Genomic DNA, 18,938 nt, shown 5'->3' on the forward strand with positions numbered 1-18,938 from the left:
TATACCATCTTGGATACATTTCCTCACTGCTTGCACCCTGCTCATCAGTTCCATCGTTGCTACCTATTAAATGCAACTGCGGCGGAAGCAAACCCTCGATTAGATGTCAGTCAGGCACGGTTGTTGTGACGCGTTGGGTTTCGGCGCGCGATCAAGCTGGGTTGTTGCCCGCGATATCACCTTCCTCCATCTCCACCACCTCTTCCGAACACGACACTCGATAGAACGACCACACGATGCTAGCCGAGCTCCTGTTAGTGCTCGGTGGACATCCCTCGTCCCTCTTTCTCTCGACCGGCGTCTCGCCCGAACTCGCCTCCTACCTCCACCCCGGCGAGGTCGCTTCGCTGAACACACTCTGCTCCCTAGCGGCCAACTACACGCGAGTCCGGGAATGGTGCGAGGTCACACAGGCCGAGGCGCGTGCTGCCATTCTAGCCTCGAGCCGGCGGAAGGGCAAGGAGCGAGAACGCGAAGGCCGGGAACCGGGGCAGTACGTCGCCGTGCTGGCCGGTGCGGTGCGGGAGGTGTTGGAGGAGTATGAGTCGCTGCTCGTTGAGACGGAGGCGCTCGTCCTGTCCCGCGACCCCGGGACCGTGCAGCCCTCTGAAGACAAGGACGGACAGGGCTATGTGCCCCTCTCATTGCTGCTCGCGACGTTTGACGCATGGCACGCGCCCATGGCCGCGCTCTCCGCCCTCGTGACGCACCTCGAGGAAGAATCGACGCCGGGCGAGCTGATGCAGCACCTCTCCGAGCAGAGCGCAACGGGCCACCCCACCCTCAGGAGGGTGTTTACGCAACTCCTCCAGCGGCTGTGGGATCTGTGGCTGACGCACCTCGTCGTCTTTCTTCTCGACGGCGTCGCTTCGGACGCTTCATCGCCTTCCTCGCCCGCGCTCGGTCTAGACGCAGGCGCAGACCCACCACACCGGCTCTACAAACTCAACGCCGACCTGCTCCCCCGAAGCGTGGGCGGTCCCACGCGCGAGAGTATCCTGTATGTAGGCCGTGTGGCGGCCACACTGAAGAGGGAGGGCCGCGCGCTGCCGCGGAGCCTGGTCGAGAAGACGAGGAGGGACATCATGGCCTCCAAGCCCGAGGAACTGGACGCGGCGGTCCAGAGGGCAAGAGCAGAGGTGGGCGAATGGCTCTGGCGCCATGTCCTCACTGGCGAGCAGGTGGCTGAGGCGATCGAGAGTTTGTGAGTATCCTCAGCTAAGCGCAGTGGACAAGCTGACACACAGCGCAAACTACTTCCTCACGCGCGACGGCGAGTTTGCAGTCAACGCGATCCGGGAAATCAGCCGATTGCGTCGAGACAGGCTCCTCTTGTCGAATCCCAACTCTTCCTCATCGGTCATCCGCGCGCACGACCTGGACCTGGCCATGCTGCGTGCCTCCCTCGGCACGGCAGCGGAGGCGGACCGCGCCCTCGAGCATTTGTCATGGAGCATGCCTGCCGGTCCGCTACGCCCATTGAGCCGACCGGCAGAGGACGACGGCACGATCCGGGGCCTCTTCTCCCCTGCGCTCCTGGGGACGCCCATAAGCCTGAGTGCCGAGGTCAAGTGGCCTTTGGACCTGTTCATGACCCCGCCCGCGGTCCAAGCCTACGGCGACATGCACGCGTACCTGTATGCGATCCGGGACGCGCACATGCGCGTGCTCGAGTGCTGGAGCGCGCTGAGCGGAGCCCAGCGTCGGCGAAGGCAGTACACGGGTATAGACGAGGGCGGGGCCGGGGCGGAGCGGGACGAGCGCGTCAGACTCGCGCGGCAGGCGTGGGGAACTGTACGCGCCATGCTGTTCTTCCTTGACCAGCTGCTGGGCCACTTCATGACGGACATTGTGGGCGTGCAGCATAAACGCCTCTTGGAGCAGATTAGGCCGCATGTCCCCGCCCCTGGTCCAGTGCATGCCCGAGCAAGAGGACTTAGCAACGTGAGGGCCGGCACGCCGACACCGGGTACGCCGCGCAACCCCCGCCCTCGACCTTCAACGCCAGGGCTCGGCACACCAGGCCTCGCCCCCGACGCCCCGGCGTATCTCGACTTCCTAACCCTGCGGCAAATGCATGCCCGGCACCTCGCCTTCCTCCGCGAGGGCCTGTTTATAGCGGAACGCGACTCGGCCCAGCTCATCCGCGACATTCTCGACACGTGCAAGCGTTTCGCCGGCCTCGTGGAGCGGTGGGGCGGGGACGTTCTCCCCGAACTGCTGCTCGATGACAGCAACGACCGCGTGTCTGAGCGCGCGCGCGCCGTGGCTGAGATAAGCGACAGCCTGCACGAGCAGATGGGCGAGTTCTTCCGCTTGCTCCTGGAGTCGCAGAGTCCGACGGAGAAGGAAGCGGGAGGGGGAGGGGCGAGTATGACGAGGGGAAGTTTGACGAGGGCGTCCACGAGTCGGGCGAGGGTTACGCAGATCATGGCTGTCAATTCTGGGGGAGACGCGGAGGGAGACGGCCTCATGGCAAGGCATGTTGAGCAGCTCCTCCTCCGGCTCGACTTCAATGGCGTGCTGACACAGTGGCAGGAGGGGAAGGACGAGAACGTCCTGCCGCCAAGGGATCTGCCCTAGTTCTTCAGTCGTTGTAGTCACATTAATGCATTTACTAAGTACTTAGTTGAGAGGCACCGGCTTCGGGTCCCCGAAACTCTCGAGCATCGTCGAGCCATTCACCACCCCCGTTGTGGCGACGACGAACCGCCGCCCGCCCAGCTTGGACATCCACCGCAGGGCCGAGATCTCCGTACTCGTGCACCCGCCGAGGAAGAAGACGAGCGTCGTGCCTGTGCTCCGGGCCTGACTGCCAGAGGGACCCTTGTCATAACTATTCCCCGGAATGGAGTTGACGACATCTTCCATCCCCCTCCATCCCGTCGGGGGTCTTTTCCCCTCCATCCGAACGACGTCGCGCGACACACCCGTGCGGGCCTGGGGCTGGGTAGTGGCGGCGAACCATCCTTCTTTTTCGCGGGACTCTGAGAGGGCACTCCGCTGCGCCGCGACCTGCACCAGACGCACAGACAAAGGCGCATACCCAGAGTACACGTACGCGATGTCCTGTGGCGCTGCGTCGTCCACGTCCTCGACGAGCAGTCTCAGATTCTTCCGCGCTGACCCGAAACTCGCCGCACTACCCGCTGGCGTTTTGGCCAGCAGACCCAGCCGCCCCAGAGCCACGAGCAGACTAAGGTGCTGATACCCATAGGTCTGGAGGAGGTCGCGCTTGAACGCCTCCAGGGGCTTGGGCTTGACGCCCCCGTTCGTGAGGGAGTACAGCACAGCGGCACGCAGGACGGACATCAGGGGGGCTTGCTCGGCGAGCAAGTCCTCGACTAGTCCCCATTGCGCTGGCGCGTCGTACCCCGCCAGCAGATTTTGCTGCGCCTCGAGACTCTTGTTGAAGTTGTCGCTCCGCGTTATGGGCAGGAGACGCTCGGCCAGCGCCGTGTGCAGACGCAGGGCTTGCTGCTCACTCTGCAGGCCGCCGATGCGGCCGACAAAGTCCTTCATTTGCGACACGGACTGCAGGTTCTTCACCCCGCCGTACTCGCCCTCGAGCCTGCGTGCGAGGCGGCTCAGGTGTTGCCCCACTAGGGCAAAGTTGAGGTCCCGAATAGAAGCGTACACTGGGTCCGCGGAGGAGAGGTGGTGTTTCCGTTTCTTTGCGGGCGCATCTGGGTCTAGGAGCTGCGAGTCGACCTCGATGTGAGCTGCGTGTTAGCTTCCTGCAGGCGACACGTAGCCGAGCTAGGATGACTTACAGTGGCTTATTCCCACAAACTCATCGAGCATCCCCTCGTACGTCAGCTGCGTGCACATGGGCGTGACCCAGTCGACGGCACGGTCGATGATGACGATGCTGTCGATGCTGTCGGAGGGCTCGACGGCCGGTCGGTGCTTCTCAATGAGGCCCGCGAGCTTCTGATCACCGTCAGCTTCACCCAGACTGCGGAAAGCTTACCTTGGCCGCGTCGCCTTTCGCGATGACTCGGTCAATCCGTCCAACTGCCCTCTGCAGCGTGCTCAGCGCCAGGGCCGAGTAGAAGATGGGCGTCTCGTCGCCGCGCATGAAGATGTCCCGCGCCACATCGTCCAGCTCCATGCTCAGCACATCTGTCTCGACGGGGATCAGCTCGAGCTTGAACTGCCCCAGCTCGACGTCCCCGCTGACCCCCTCGTCCTCGAGGACGCGGCGGACGAGTTCCGTGCTCCGCGGCACGCAGAGGACGTGGTAATTCAGTCCCGGGTTCGCGCGCACCTGCTGTGCGATAAGCAATATATGCGATCGCCGCGGTCGGGTCAGGTAGACCACATTTCTCGTCGGCGCTGATAGTGGGCCTGGCTCGAGCCAGAACATCTTGTCCACGCCGTGGTGCTGAGGTCAGCTACAGCACCGAGGAACAGCATACCTTCAGAGAAGCCACGTCCACGACCAGACCGAGCGGACCCGCTAAAGCAGAGTCGAGGACGAGCGTCTTGGCGCCCGGAATGTCGTTCAGAACCTCGACGAGCGCGGCCTTGCCTAACTCCTTCAGCACGCCGAAGTCTGGTCCGCCCGATTCCGAGGATGGGGCGTCGCCAGCGGTGCTCGACATTGTGCTTGTCGGTGCGTTGCTGCCGGGCCCCTGCGACCTGATGCCAGATCCAGTGCCATGGATAGCAGAGGTGGACCGTGACGGCCCAGCTGTTGAGGACATGGCTGTTTGTTGTTGTGGTTGATTGTATGCAGCGAGCAATCGGTGGTCTGATCGCAATGACGATGACGCTGGTATGGTGGACGTCTGTCCCTGAGCCTGGGTGGTGGACATGGCTGGGCGGAGTCGGATGGATGGCCAGCCAGGGTGAGGGGCAGCGGGGCCTAAACCTTTCGCTCACCGTAGCACACAGCCGACATTGTGCCGCTCACTGCTGCGTGCGACCTGCGACCGCGACACTGCCGCCGCCTCCTTGCTCATATCCCCTCTGTCTGCCTTCCTTTTTCCTCTAGCTCTACCACCCCATCATCCAAGCCTCCCACCATGGACGACCTCTCCACTGGGTCGGAGAGCGACTACAACAACTCGTAAGCCGAGCAACCCTCCTCAGTCAGCTAACACGCGCAGTTGGATCTCTTGGTTCCTTTCTACAAAGGGCAATGTAAGTCGGCTCATTCGCGGCGAGTCTCGATAACGGCTCCGTGTTGTCTTCCTCGTCATTGCACAGTGGCTCGGCGGCGTCGTCAATACGCCCGGCTTTCTCCCGACCTGCTGCTATGCGTCCCCCGAGACAGCATTGTCGAGGCTGGGTGTTGACACCGATGATTCACCATCATTAGCAACGACGCCCCTATCATCATCGAAAGCCACTAGCTACCCCGACGTGCGCTTCTCAGCTAACATTCAGGAATATTTTGCCGAGGTCGACGAGGACTACATCCTCGACCGCTTCAACCTGACGGGTCTGAACGGCGAGGTCGTGCAGGAGTATCAGCGCGCGCTGGACCTGATCACCGACTGTTTAGGTGAGCTTCGGGAGCCTGCGGAAGCTGACGCCCAGATGACGAGGACATGGACGACGCGCACCGGGAATCGATCGAGACGTCTGCCCGCTTCCTGTACGGATTAATCCATGCTCGTTACATTGTGACTTCACGAGGACTGCAGAAGATGGTGAGTGTTGACAACCGCGCGCGAGGAAGGCACAGTTCCGCAGACGGGCCAAAGGAAGGCGCAGCACACACGCCGTTACCTTCTTTCGTCCGTCTGGAGTTTTCCTCGTACGACCCAGCTACATACCTTTGCAGCGAGCTAACCCCAGCTCGACAAGTACAGGAAGGGCGACTTCGGGCGCTGCCCGCGCGTCTACTGCTATGGACAGAACCTGCTCCCTGTCGGACTGACGGACATCCCCTACCAGAAGGCCGTCAAGCTCTACTGCCCGCGATGCGAGGACATTTACTCGCCCAAGTCGAACCGACACGGCTCCATCGACGGCGCCTACTTTGGCACGACGTTCCCTCACATGCTCTTCATGGCGTACCCGCAGATGATCCCCAGCAAGGGCCAGCCGTCGTCTGACCGCGAGATGCGTCGCGAGCCCGTCGGCCCTGGTGGCGTCTCGTCTGCAGCCGCTGCGCTCAAGGCGGAGCGCTACGAGCCTAAAATCTTTGGCTTCCGCGTCCACGAGGAGGCGCAGCTGCACCGGTGGAGGACGGCGAAGCGTGACGAGTGAGTCGGCGGAGAATTGCAGTTACTACGACCGGCAACCTCAACTGACACCCACAGCCAGATCCAGCGTCTCGAGAACTTGGATTCGAACAACAACAACAACAACAAACTGTAATCATATAGATATACATGCACGGTACTGGCTCTATGTTTGTTTAACTTGAGAAGAATGCTTTGCTTTGCTTTGCGGTTTCAATCATATATCCTGCGACACCCTCGTGCGCTGTCTGTCTGCGTCCGGCCCATCACTCTCGACTTGGGAGCTCACAGCTTCGTCGAACGGGTAGTCGTTAGCGGCCGCGTCCTGTCCCGAGTCCATGTCGAGGGGGTCGCTGTCGTCGTCGTCGTCGGGGAGGTCCGAGTCGCTCTCGCTGGAGCTGCCAGCAAACCAGCGCGCAATGCTCATGGTCGAGCGAGAGTTGCGCCTCTTGGCGAAACTAGAGAAGTTGAACGGGTTCGCAAACCGGCGCGGCGATAACGGCGACGAGACGGACTGGCTACGGCTATGCACGGGTGTATGGCTGTGCGGCGGGTTCGAGTTGTGCGGCACGGTCGGGTCGAGCTGGTCCCTAATGCGCCGGCCGCGCCTGCGCTTGACTGTGATTGCATTATCGTCCCCAGCGCCGGGGACGAGGGACGAGCCGTTCCGCTCCCGGTGCTCCTTCTGGCGCTCGCGGAGGCGGATGGCGTTGTCCGCGTCGCTCTCGATCGGGATCTGCAGCTGCAGCCTGTCCCTCGGCGTACTTGGTTCGGTCTGGTCCGTCGTCGGCCGGTCGCGGTTCGCCGCGAGGCGGCACTCCTGCCGTCCCCTTTGGATCGAGCGTTCGATCAACATCCTGTTCCCGGCCATATGGAGGGCCGGCCAGGTCACGCGCTGCCCGACCTTGATCATGCGCCCGAGCTGGGCCCGGTCCGGGTCGTCGAGGAGGTGGAACCAGTCGCGCACCGTCGACCGCGGGGTGAGGGTCAGGTCGCCGCTGAAACGCTGCAGGAACACGCCGCTCCAGTCACTCTGCAGCAGCTGTGGCATCAGGTCCAGGTCCCGGATCACCTTGAAGTGCTTGCTGAGGTCGAGCTTGATGTAGCTCTCGAGCGCGGAGAGGATGAAGCCGCCACGCCAGCCCTTGCCCTTGCGGTGGGCTACGGGACGCCCGACCTTGCCGCGCGGAGCGAAGAAGAACAGGTGGATGTGCGGGTTCGTCTGGCTCACGATCGAGAAGTTGCAGTTGAACTGCGTGTGCAGACTGCCGAGGGGAATGTCCTCGCGTAAGCTGCCGTCCTTGAAGCGGCTGCCACCGAGGTTGTGCGGCTTCAACGTCCCGTCGCGCGACTTGCTCATGAGCACGACTGGATTCAGAATACCGGGGACAGCGGCGGAGGCAATGATAGCGCTCCAGATCGTGCAGTTTGGCGCGGTCAGATGGTTCAGCAGAATCGTGGGCGAATAGCGATCCGCGGGCACTACGGACACATTAAGCGCGCGGCCGGTCCGCTCATACGCCTCCTTGAACGTCATGCTGCCGTGCGTGAAGAACATGGCCTTGCGCGCCCACTCGACGGCGGAGAAACGAGCGCCAGTCTTCCACCATCGCCGCACCCAGGTCGAGAACGGGTCTTCGCACGCCGTGATCTTGTCCGCGAGCTCGGGGCGGATCAGCTGCTTCAGCTCCGCATTCGTGTGCGTGCACACCAGCGCGGCGATCAGGCCGCCCGCACTCGTGCCCGTCACGACACGGGGGAGCAGGTCCGCATCGAGGAATCCGCGAATCACGCCAAAGTGCTGAAAGTCAGCTATAGTCGTCGGGTCCACGGCAGCTGGGACTTACATAGTATCCCATGCAGGCCCCGCCGGAGAGACAGAGCGCCGACGAGCCGTAGTTCTTGTTGATGCCGCGGAAGAAGCCGCGCTTCTCCTCGAGACTGACGTCGGTTGCCTGCCGGACAAAGTCTAGGCACGCCGCGACCTCCTGCACGTGCGCTTCGACGAGCCGCTTCGTTCCGTAGAACGTCTCGGAGTACATTTTTGCGTTCTCGGTTCCGGCAAAGTTGGGGCGCACGCAGACCGCGAGGGCCTCCATGAGGCCGCGGGTGTCCTTGGCGGCGCGCAGGCGAGAGAGAGTGGCTCGCACACGCCGAACCAGCTGTGCGTCAAAGTACGAGTCGTCATTCGACTCCTTCCACTCGTTCAGGCCCATGTAGTCGTCCATCTCGCAGGCCGCCTCGACCCATTGCGGGTACGTTGACGCATTGCGAAGGTTTTTCCGCAGACTGCGCTTCATTCCCCGCCAGGCGACGAGCCACTCGAACAGGTTCACGAACTGCCGCGTCACAACGTAGATGCTGAACTCGAGCCAGATGATCAGGAAGAGGAAGCCCTAGGGTCAGCTAAGGGGGAGATTCAGAAGCTTACAAGTAGCGGCCACCGGATGAGGTGGTACGTGAGGCCGAGGCTGTGCGCATTCTTCGCTCGGCGTCTGTTGTTAGCTCCACGTAGTCGAGCACAAGCTGTGTACACACTTTCGAACTCGCGAGTGAATCGGCTTTGTTGTCAGCATGTGGCTCTCGTCATCAAGCGCAGGGAGCTCAGTGCAAGCCCAGACTCACCGCAAAGTCACTCGTAGCGGTCAGCTTCTCGACACCGCCGTCCCACTCGTTCCGAGGAGACTGAGGGGACATGGGTCCTCCATCGTCGCCGGCGACGTCCGAGCTGTCGAGCGCGCGCGCAAACGCGGCCAGATGTCTGATGGTCAGCTATTGCGATCGATGATGCATGTCAGCCTGTGGTGCCGAATGCGGCTCTGGCGGCTGTGGGCGGCTTTGGGGCGGCGATGCTGAAGCTGCGGCCAACGTGTGAAACGGTGGATCTCCATCGCCACTGTCCAAGCGGCACTGCGGCGGTGGCGCCCGAGTCCGACCTGAAGCTGACGTGCATGCCTGGATCCATCGTCGCTGAGACTGGAACTGATCGCGAAGGCGCAACACACAGCGGCGCGAAGAACATGCAGAACCAAACAAGGCTAGTGCGCGGAAAAGTAGCTCCAGCATGCCGTGCGTTTCCACCGGAAAGCGCTAGGGATCGTCGTAAATAGCCTTGGCCGTGATCCCACGGCGGCGCGTCTGCCGTTCCGGCGGGAAAGACGCGACTCACTCTTCATTGATGTGGTCGTCGTTCCAGAGCTTGGGGTCGATGCCCGGGGGCACGTCGTCGCGGCTGTCGCTATCGGCCATGGATCATGCAAGTGAGTTGGTGGTGGTGAAAGAGGGTAGGAGGAATGAAAAGCCGGGAGGCAAAGGGGAATTCAGCAATGACCGCTGTGTCCGGTATTGAACGGGCGTCAGGCAGAATGCTGAGCGGTGGCCCGGTTAAGCCACCGTACGCTGCGTCGGCCCGAGCCACCACCACCCAAGACCGTCAGCCCATGTGCGCGCGGCGTGTCGTCATTGACGATCGCTCCCACTACTGCTCGAACCCTTCAGCGCCCCATCCGTCCTCCATTCGTCCATTCCTCCAGTCACCTTGCTTAGCTCGCCGCCATCCGCGCATTCATCGTCTAAGCGACCACGTTACCCCGCACTGCACGGCGCCCGGTCGCAACAAGCTGAGCGCGAGCCGCGCCGACATCGATACCACCAGCACTCTCCCGGTGATTCCAGAACACTGAAGCGGCGAAAGCCGGACAACGACATCGCCCTCCCTCCATTGCTGCTGTGCTAGCGATCAGCGCAGCGTGACGACTACGGCGACATGACCACGCCCCTCCTGCAGCAGTTCCCATCACTGGCGTCTTATCCGCCCTCCTTTCTGAAGGACCTGCTGTCCTCGCCGCAGCTGACTGAGGCCTTCCTCTTCACGCTACCCGAGGTGCAGGAGCTGTCGTCCGAGGTCGAGCGACTGGGGCGGGAGAACGAGGAGCTGGCTCGTGAGTAGTACGCCACAAGCACGTCACCCAGGATTCTCAGCTGGATGGGGACTCGAATTTGAGCTGACAAGCAACAGAGAAGAACTTGGCGCTGCAAGACGAGCTGCTGGCGCTGCGAGATGCGACCGCACAGAGCTACTCCCACGCCGAGGCGCTGAAGGCGCACTGGGCAGAGATCGACAAGGCGCAGCAGGGGCTGTACCAGGTACGTTCGACCCTTCCGATGAGCTATCGCGGCTCCGTTTTTTAGCTAACAGACAGCGGCAACGCCCGTCATTCCTGCACCTGCGCCTGAAGCACAGCATCACAGCGCAGGACGACACGAGCGAGAAGATTGCGTCTGCGTTCATTGATGGCGGTGCTGCGGGATCGGGAACAGCGTCAAGGGTCGACTCGCCCGCACCTGGACACGAGGATGGAACATCTGTAAGTAACGTGAGGTATGCTGGAGCCCGCAAGGCCAGCTGTTGGAGTCTTCGGATCGTAGCTGACACCCAGTCACGCAACCAGTCGCTGGACGAGTTCATCAACGAGTTCAAGGCCGCGCGCAAGACGTACCACAAGCGGAACATTTGGGCGGAGCGCTGGTCCCGTGGCGAGGTGGCGTGGCGGGACGACTAGGGTTGTATTGCATTGTGTTGTACATAACGGGATCAGGCATAGGGGTACAGTCAGGATGCATATGGGTTCATCTATGCTGGATGGTGGGGGTGGGGTATGCTCTATTATAAAAGGAGTGGAATATCTAGTCGACGGGCTCGACAAACGCGGCAGTGTGGGCATGTTTGCTCGGGTCGACGTACGCGTACGCGTGCGAGTTGTGGATCTGGAAATCCTCCAGCGCGAGAGGACGGACCTTGAATCCCTCGCGGCGCGCGGCCTCGAGACCGTCCTTGCCGTTCTTGCCCTTCTCGCGCATAAACTCGCGAACGGGCACCATGGCAGCGTTGCGGCACGTCTCCTTCAGGTCGCTGCCCGAGAGGCCGTCGGTGCGGCGCGCGAGCTCGTCGATGCTGAAGCCCTCGGCCAGCTTGGTGTGCGACAGCATCAGGCCGAGAATCTTCTTCCGCTGCTCTAGGTTCGGCAGCCGGATCGCGAACCGCTTCGGCATGCGGCGCAGAATCGCCGGGTCAATATCGTTCGGCCGATTCGTCGCGCCCAGCACCAGGATGCGGTCGGTGCCAGACGTCAGTCCGTCCCACAGCGTCATGAACTCGGCCTTCAGCATGCCGGTCACCTCGTGGTCGGCGCCGGAACGCTCCCGGAACAGAGAATCAATCTCGTCAATGAAGATCTGTGGTTTGTTAGGACAAAAGCTCATGTAACCGATGCCACGAGTGGCAAACTTCGAGGTACTCACGATTGACGGCTGCACCTTGCGCGCAAGGGAGAAGAGACCGTTCACAAGCTTGTTGCTCTCTCCGAACCACTTGCTTGTCAGCGACGAGAGGGGAAGGTTGATGAACGTCGCTCCGCTCTCCTTCGCAAGCGCCTTGGCCAGCATCGTCTTTCCGCATCCGGGGTGTCCGTACAGAAGCACTCCGCGCGGGGCGCTGAGCAGGCTGCCGCCGGCGGCAAAGAGCTCGGGGTACGTCAGGGGGTAGATGACAGTCTCGCGGAGCGAGGAGATGATCTCATCGAGGCCGCCGATGGACTCAAACGTCGTGTCGATGGCATTCGGGGGAATGATCTCGCCCGCAATCGTCGCCTCGTACTCGTCCAGCTCGAGCGCGGCCAGCTGCTCCTTCGACAGCCCCGTCTGGCTCAGCAGGCTCTCGCCCTTCTCCTTCTGCTTCTTGCTCGCTCCGGGGCTGTCCGCTAGTGAGCTCAGCACGTAGCGGAGCGCATAGTACAGCGCGACCTGAGACGCGGCGAAGAACGCCACTGCGGGAGACGTCAGCGCCCGTTTCTCTTACATCTCGGTCTTTCGTTGCTCGGTGCAGTTGCGGAAAGTCATGGAGCTAATGTGCCGGATACACTGGTGCGAGATCCTAGACTTGCGCGCAACGCACACACCGCGAGCACACAAACTCACCATCCATGACGACGCGGCCGACATCTCGTGAGTTGGGCATGGTCGGGGTGGATTGTTTTCAAGGAGTAATGAGCAACGGCAAGTTTCCGAGTCCCGAGATTTACAATGACACCACCGGGCCAACGCAGCGTTGAAACCCGGTTAAAGACCTCACCACACGCTGCCGAGTCGTCTGCGCCAGCTCCTGCGCCATGCGCCTGCCTGCGACACCGAATGTCGGTCATCGCCGCTAGGCAGGCGTGGCTTTATGGGAGCCTTGTTTCCACGTGGCGTTCGCAGGCCTATTACTGCCGCGAGTGCTCAGGGTGTTGTTAGAGCAGCCATCTCTGCCGTGCCTGGCTAACGCGTCCTGCGTAATGTTCATGTCCATCTTCGAGTCAGGTGCTCGACCGTGCGTTCGCTACCAGATTGGTATCGTCTCAACACATGCATGCACATATAGCTTAGTATCACCTTGTTCATGCTACATGCCGAGTTCTGTGCTTCCAGCTTCTGTTACAGGGGAGAAACGGCGATCTGTTCACCTACCACGTCATTTTTGATTTTGATAACGGAGGGCTGGACGCGTCCTGAACGCCAGGCGCGGCGCACCACTGCTCATTTCAGTGCAAGGCCTGACGCGCCATCCTCTCTCGCCCAACCAATTGTCGCTGCCTGCAACCTCTTCTGCCCATCCATCTGTCCAGACCTTACAACCTTTACACACATACACAAACACACACTCTACTCTGCCGCTGCCGTCTGCACCAAACGCTACTCCGATCTAGAATACCTCACGAGACACCAAGCACCGGCTGAGTCGAGCCAGCCTTTCGCCCTCACCGCCTGCTATCAAACCTTCGCCGGCGACAATGACGCCGTCCACGAGACGATCAGGTGTTGTTGTCGTCGATACTCCGGCCTCGTCTTCGAAGGCGATGATGACACCCACATCAGGCGGCAGGAGCAAGTTTGACGCTGTCGTTCTCCGCGCCAGCAGGACAGTCGGTAAGTCACTTGACCCACCGGATCGCCGGGCGCAGCCTCATGGCACACGCTAACACTCAGCTCCCCCATCCACACCCAGCGGCCGTGTCACTTTCTCTCAACACAACAAGACAAAACTTTTCCGAATCAACGACGTCTTGGGCTCCGATCCACCTTCTGCAGCTGGGTGCAGCTCGCCCGTCGCTGGATCTTCCTCGCCGTGCCAGCGTGCGAAAGCTACGCCGACGCGGGGCATCCTCAAAATGACCAACAAACATCAGATCCGGCTGGCCAAATCTGTCCGCGAAGGCACTTGGGGCAACCGCGAGCCGGCACGATTAGTCGTTTCCGGCAACAAGCCGAGACGGATGCCGAAGGATACGACGATACTCGCTCAAGTCTGCGACTCCTCCGACGTGCAAGGCGCCCCGCCTTCCTCGGACGACGACCCTGCCTCAGACGAGCCAAACATTGCGAACCCCAGTGATCCGATGGACGACGCCTCAGATGACGAGGAGGAAGAAGAGGTTGAGTGCCTGCATCCGACATCACTTGTCGGCGTCATCCTCGACGGAACGGAAGACCTGCTCACTCTTGAGGAGGCGTACAACACGTTGACGATGAGATTACGAGAAACGCTGTACGACATGGGACCGCCGACTGCGGCCCAGGATACCGCCTTCAACCTGGTCTGCCACCCTATTCTCGAGGAAGCTCCTGCCATGGTCCGCGCCATGCAGCGTGATCTGCAGCGTCTCATGGGCAAGGTGCCCAGCGCCGAGACCGACGCCGTGTCCTCCCCGTTCCGGCCGCCATCGTCTTCGAACAACTCTCCGCGAAAACGGTTACCGTCACCCGATCAGACGCCGCGACGGGGATACACCGAATCTGAAGTGCGGTATCGACGTGAATCAGCTGATGTCGGATGCGCCGTGCTCCGGTTCCTCGCCTGTATCTTCAACTCTCCTCGACTGTTCCACGGCTTCAGCGAGGTTGACCTCGAGTCACTGCTGGACCTCGTGCTTGTTATTCCGAAATCGCCAACGCTGCCGACGCCGAGCCCGAAGCGGACATACACACTCGCAATGATCGTACTGTCGCATCTGCGCCTCGCGACGTCCATGGTGCAGCGCTCGCAGCAGAAGATCGCCGCTGCTATCGAGGCTGGCCTGGTTACGATCGGCACCGGGTCCTTCCCCCTGAAGGACCCATCGCCCATTCGCAAGGAGGCGTTCAATGCTTGGGCAAACCTCCTGCGGATGTATCCTTCCACTTTCTTCCTTTCTTATCCTCAACTTCTCCCCCCGTGTCTCCGGGCCCTTGCGAGCCCCATTGTGGCCCTGCGCAAGTGTGCGGCTGCTACCCTTGCCGCCGTCATCTACGCTAAACAACGGCTAGCTGAGGAAGCTGATCAGATCCTGGGTCGCGGACCGATCGATGCGCACGAGCGCAAGACGAAACGCCAGGCAATCTCGAAGAGCGAAGCGTGGACCTCCTCGTTCCTGAAGTCATCGATGAGGACGTACACGGCAGGCGAGAAGCGCAACGAGTGGATGCCCATCGAGACGACGTTCAGGCAGACAGTTGGCTCGGCTGACCAGGTTGCTTGGGCGTGTACGACGTGGGCGCTGCTCGTTACCCTGCTCGGACAAGAGTACAACGCGTGCTCGCTGGCCCCTCTGATCGAGCACATCATGGACCGCTCGATGCGTCCTTCGACCAACCCTACTCGCCCAACCCTGGCCGCCACAGCTTGGCAGCATGCTATCTACGCCTACCTCATGGCGGGCTCATCTACCTCTGTGTCGGAGGAGGGGCGTCTGATCCGTTCCTACAACCCGTTCATCGGGTCGGCGGCTCAGGACTCGACCGCGCGCGTCAAGACAATCTCCTTGCCTGTTCAATTCGCCCTCGAGCAGGCTAACGGAGACGGGAACGTCAGTTTCTCGTATGCCCCTTGCGCCGAGTTCAACGGCGAAGTCCGCGGATCGTGGCAGCGCGCTGAGAAGTCGAAGAAGTTCGCTTGGATGGTTACCACTGGCCTCACTGCTCCGGCCGTGGTCTACGCGTACTCTGTCGTTGCCCTCAACCACCAGGACCCATCTGCGAAAGAGCTCTCGAAGATCTCTGGCATGCCTTCCTCCGACGGCGCTGTTGCAGAGATGACACCTGAAGAACGCCGCCTTCCCAACTTTGACCGACTCGACCGCACGTTCGACCTCGTCCTCATGCCGACGCTGCAGCAGTTCTTCGCTATTCGCGGTGTCGATCGCCTGAAGAACGCCGGATGGGAGATCTTCCAAGCCGTCACTGCTGCCGAAGGCAAGGCGAAGGCCCTCGACCGCCTCCTCTGCGAGCGATACTTGGCCGGGGATGTCATAGGGATGGATAAGGTCTTGCCCGAGACAATCGCCCAGTTCGAGAAGGAGCGTATCGCTGCTTCCGAAATCCCAGGCTGGGGACGAGTCTGGGTTGCGAAGCGTCTCGGCAAGCTCATGTCCCTCTTCCAGGAGGCTTTCAACGGCATCCGTGGCATCAGCGAGCTCAGCGCTGTTCAGTGGGTGACCAACGCTGAGGGTGTTGTCCTCTTGCCGATGACACTCTCCAACGTTTGGCGAAACCTCATGCAGGGTATCGCCTCCTCGACCCTTCCCGACGGTGGACCTACACCGCTGTTCGTCTGCGGCCTGCAAGTCGCTGCTCAGCAGATCGTGTCCGTCATGCAGTCCGATCCCGCCGTCTACATCCCCGTCTGTCTGCTGAACGAGGAAGGCAAGTCGACTCTCAACACGGATGCGATTCGTCTTGGCATTGCTGTTCACCTCGTGGACGTCGCTGTCGAGGTCCTTGGTGCCACCGCTCTGGGAAGCACCCGTCTGGATTCGAGCCCGTTGAACGCCGATGAGTCGCAGATTACGGAGGACTTTGGAACGACTACCTTTGTGTCGATTGTCTTGCACCAGGTCCTTCGCCAGTCCGACTTCTCCTTCCCGCTTGACGTCAAGGTCAACGACCTGCTCCAGCAGCTCGTCGGCACTCTGCTTCGCACTGGAGCTTCTAGTGGAACCCGCTTGCTCGGCGAGGTCAGCAATGCCATGCCTTGGATCTTCGAGGCGCAGGAGCAGACGCAACTGGACGTCTGGCGTATGCTCGCGCAGAACTGGGCTTCCACGATCGACCTCAGCCCCTCGGACTCGGCCAGCACTACGAATCACACTGGCGCGCTTCTCGTCAGCCTGCTCTCTGGTCCTTTCCGCAATCGCAACGCCGACTCGATCTGGTACATTGAACGTTCCACCGACATTCGCGCGGCTTGGGACGAGCTGCTACGCGTCACCGTGCTCCGCTTCCGCGCCAAGCGCGCAGGCTCAAACTTTGGCGTTCTGGAGACGCTGGCTGCGCACATCGAGGACTTTATCAGCATCGACGACGAGAACGGGCCTGGCACAGGCGCCCGCACCAAGGCGCGCATGGCCTCGGAGACCACTCTCCACTGCCTCGCAGTCGCTACGGGCTGGATCTCTTTCGTGCAGCCGGAGCACTACCACTCCTCTCACTACAGCATCAACGAGAACTATGTGCCGACCGACTGGCTGACCCTCCTCGCCAACTGTCTCGACGCTGCTTACGAATGTGGCACTCACCCGTCCGAAGGAGTCGACGAAATCGTTCAGCAGCTCATCCAGTTGTTCCGCTCGCTCCGCCCGAACAACACTGTCGACGTCCTCGAGCCTCTCCGCCCGGCTCTAGAGAAGTGGATGACCGACGCTTCCGAGAACGCTACTGGAATCTTGGCCGCGTCTCTAGACGATCTTTACGTCGCCATTGTTTCTGCGCTCGCTCGTGCCATCGAGAACGGTGACATCGAGAGGTCTAGTGCCACCATGAACTCGTACATCGACCAGTACGCACCCCGTCTTGGCCGAACCGAGTCGCCCGAGGTGCCTGCGGCTTTCCAGGACTTCTGGAAGCGCACTTTCCAAGGTGTTCCCGGACTGGACTTCTCCGACGACGTCGCTGGCTTCCTTCACAGCCTCCGCGACGTCGACAAGACCTTCATCACGGCTAACGGCCTGTCCACCAGCGAGGAATCTCAGACCCAGGAAGACACTCAGGAGTCGGCTTTCGAGCCTGCGCTACCTGATGTCGAGGACGCCCCCGCGGTCGAGGAGCCCGTTCCTTCGGCGTCCGCTGACGAACCGAATGTCATTCAGACGTCTGCCGACTACGACGCGGATGTCTCCCAGTCTCAGCAGTCGTCATCTAAGAAGCGGCGTCGTAGTGAGATTGTCCCTCAATCGACGCCTCTTGCTGAGAAGACCGAGAGGACGGAGGTGCCAGCTTCGACAGACGTATTTGGGCCCAAGCGGAAGACGCGTAGCCGCAAGAATGCACGTAAAGGCAAGTCCCGGTCGGTCCGGGAAGTGTCGTCGTCCGACTCAGTTCGGTCCGCTTCTCCCTCGTCGGAGCTGCTTTCAACTTCGCCGGGCCCGAACCCCAACGACACTGTCATCGCCGAAACGGAGATCGAGGACAACGGCAACTCGGACGACAGACCTTTCCCGCCCTCGTCGTCCAGCGCGCAGCGCCCAGAGACCTTCTTCGCGTCCGCCAGCCGCTGGTTGCGTAAGGTGCCCAGCCTCGGATCATTGTTCGCTGCTGGTCACGACACGAGCGAGGCGCATAACAGGTCTGCCTCGGCTCCGAACGTGCTTGTTGCTGCCTCGCCTGGCGAGTCTGACCATTCCCCTGAACCTTCCCCTTTGCACACAAAGACGCACCGACGTAAGAAGTCGAGGCGCTCTGAGCGTGTGCGCATCCAGGAACCGGAGCCGGAACCCGAGCCTCAGCCTGAGCCCGAGGTCTCCATCCTTTCTCCAGAGCTGGAGATTGTCGAGCTGCCGCCTGAGAAGGCTGCCTTTCCCGCCCCGGCGGAGGAGCCCGAGCCCGAACTGGAGCCGACTCAGGTTGACACTCAACAACAAGACGACGTTGATGCGGCGCCAGCTATCACCCGGTCCGCGGCCCGTCGCAAGCGTCAGCAAGAAGTGGAATCGAGCAACCGCCCGTCTAAGCGACGCCGGCGCTCTGAGCGCAACACGCGATCCGAGACGCCTCAGAGCCAGGCGTCGTCCAAGGCCGAGGAGGAGGTGGACGAGTCGTCGCTGACGGCGCGCGAGCGACGCCGATTGCGCCGCGCTCGTTCGCAACAGGAAGCTCAACCCGAGCCCGAACTTGAGCCAACCCAGCAGCAGTCCGAGCAGAGTACGAGCGGCAAGTTTGACGACGCGCCTGGCGATGTTACACCCGTCCCGACTCGCCGAGTCACGCGCCAGCGGAGCCAGGCTGCGCCGTCGCCTTCCCCCGAAGCGCCTCCTTCGCCCGATACCCCGCGCAGGTCGGAGACGCAGACGCACGTACTTGGTCTCGTTACCGAGACGTTGCGGCACACGGATGCGATCCGGTCACTCGAGATGGACGACCTCGTCTCGTTCCTTGCCGGACTCGACGAGCTGCGTGCGCACGCGACGGCCAACCTCCAGGCCCGTGCTGATGAGCAGCGAAGAGAGAGAGAAGAGCAGCGTCGTGTCAGGCGCTCCCGAAGGAAGTAGACTTAGATAATCATTTTGTTCCTTTAGCATTACTTTCATTGTTGCATATGTACCACTTTGTTCTAGTCTTTGAGTTCTGGAGCACGCACAGGCGCAGAGTTACTAATCTGTCTTCCTCGAGAAGCATTCGGGGCCAGTTGGGGCGTAAAGGGCGCAGGGGCTAGTGTCGCCGGAGTGCGCCCTCTTC

The 18,938-nt window shown here is 61.4% G+C and overlaps 7 protein-coding genes across 7 annotated transcripts; 4 read left to right on the plus strand and 3 right to left on the minus strand.

Annotated features, from left to right (window-relative positions):
- Positions 1-236: 236 nt before the first annotated feature.
- A1Q1_07677 (uncharacterized protein) lies at positions 237-2,583 on the plus strand (the record flags this gene model as incomplete). Its single annotated transcript, XM_014326689.1, has 2 exons — positions 237-1,204; positions 1,248-2,583. The coding sequence occupies 2 exons, from the start codon at positions 237-239 to the stop codon at positions 2,581-2,583; spliced, it is 2,304 nt and encodes a 767-aa protein (XP_014182164.1).
- A 42-nt stretch (positions 2,584-2,625) lies between these two features.
- Positions 2,626-4,820, minus strand: A1Q1_07678 (ATP binding protein; the record flags this gene model as incomplete). Its single annotated transcript, XM_014326690.1, has 4 exons — positions 2,626-3,722; positions 3,774-3,930; positions 3,974-4,369; positions 4,422-4,820. The coding sequence occupies 4 exons, from the start codon at positions 4,818-4,820 to the stop codon at positions 2,626-2,628; spliced, it is 2,049 nt and encodes a 682-aa protein (XP_014182165.1).
- Positions 4,821-5,030: 210 nt separating this feature from the next.
- A1Q1_07679 (uncharacterized protein) lies at positions 5,031-6,333 on the plus strand (the record flags this gene model as incomplete). Its single annotated transcript, XM_014326691.1, has 6 exons — positions 5,031-5,074; positions 5,115-5,148; positions 5,215-5,512; positions 5,647-5,816; positions 5,869-6,218; positions 6,276-6,333. The coding sequence occupies 6 exons, from the start codon at positions 5,031-5,033 to the stop codon at positions 6,331-6,333; spliced, it is 954 nt and encodes a 317-aa protein (XP_014182166.1).
- An 81-nt stretch (positions 6,334-6,414) lies between these two features.
- Positions 6,415-9,446, minus strand: A1Q1_07680 (uncharacterized protein; the record flags this gene model as incomplete). The annotated part of the gene is made up of 4 exons (XM_014326692.1): positions 6,415-7,998; positions 8,045-8,593; positions 8,823-8,958; positions 9,367-9,446. The coding sequence occupies 4 exons, from the start codon at positions 9,444-9,446 to the stop codon at positions 6,415-6,417; spliced, it is 2,349 nt and encodes a 782-aa protein (XP_014182167.1).
- Positions 9,447-9,963: 517 nt separating this feature from the next.
- A1Q1_07681 (uncharacterized protein) lies at positions 9,964-10,759 on the plus strand (the record flags this gene model as incomplete). The annotated part of the gene is made up of 4 exons (XM_014326693.1): positions 9,964-10,138; positions 10,216-10,343; positions 10,454-10,564; positions 10,649-10,759. The coding sequence occupies 4 exons, from the start codon at positions 9,964-9,966 to the stop codon at positions 10,757-10,759; spliced, it is 525 nt and encodes a 174-aa protein (XP_014182168.1).
- Positions 10,760-10,883: 124 nt separating this feature from the next.
- Positions 10,884-12,213, minus strand: A1Q1_07682 (ATPase; the record flags this gene model as incomplete). The annotated part of the gene is made up of 2 exons (XM_014326694.1): positions 10,884-12,022; positions 12,174-12,213. The coding sequence occupies 2 exons, from the start codon at positions 12,211-12,213 to the stop codon at positions 10,884-10,886; spliced, it is 1,179 nt and encodes a 392-aa protein (XP_014182169.1).
- An 811-nt stretch (positions 12,214-13,024) lies between these two features.
- On the plus strand, positions 13,025-18,751 carry A1Q1_07683 (uncharacterized protein; the record flags this gene model as incomplete). Its single annotated transcript, XM_014326695.1, has 2 exons — positions 13,025-13,160; positions 13,221-18,751. 2 exons carry the CDS (start codon positions 13,025-13,027, stop codon positions 18,749-18,751), a joined length of 5,667 nt encoding a protein of 1,888 aa, XP_014182170.1.
- Positions 18,752-18,938: the final 187 nt, after the last annotated feature.

This window comes from Trichosporon asahii (assembly GCF_000293215.1).
Source record: "Trichosporon asahii var. asahii CBS 2479 unplaced genomic scaffold scaffold00017, whole genome shotgun sequence".
Taxonomy (NCBI): Eukaryota; Fungi; Basidiomycota; class Tremellomycetes; order Trichosporonales; family Trichosporonaceae; genus Trichosporon; species Trichosporon asahii.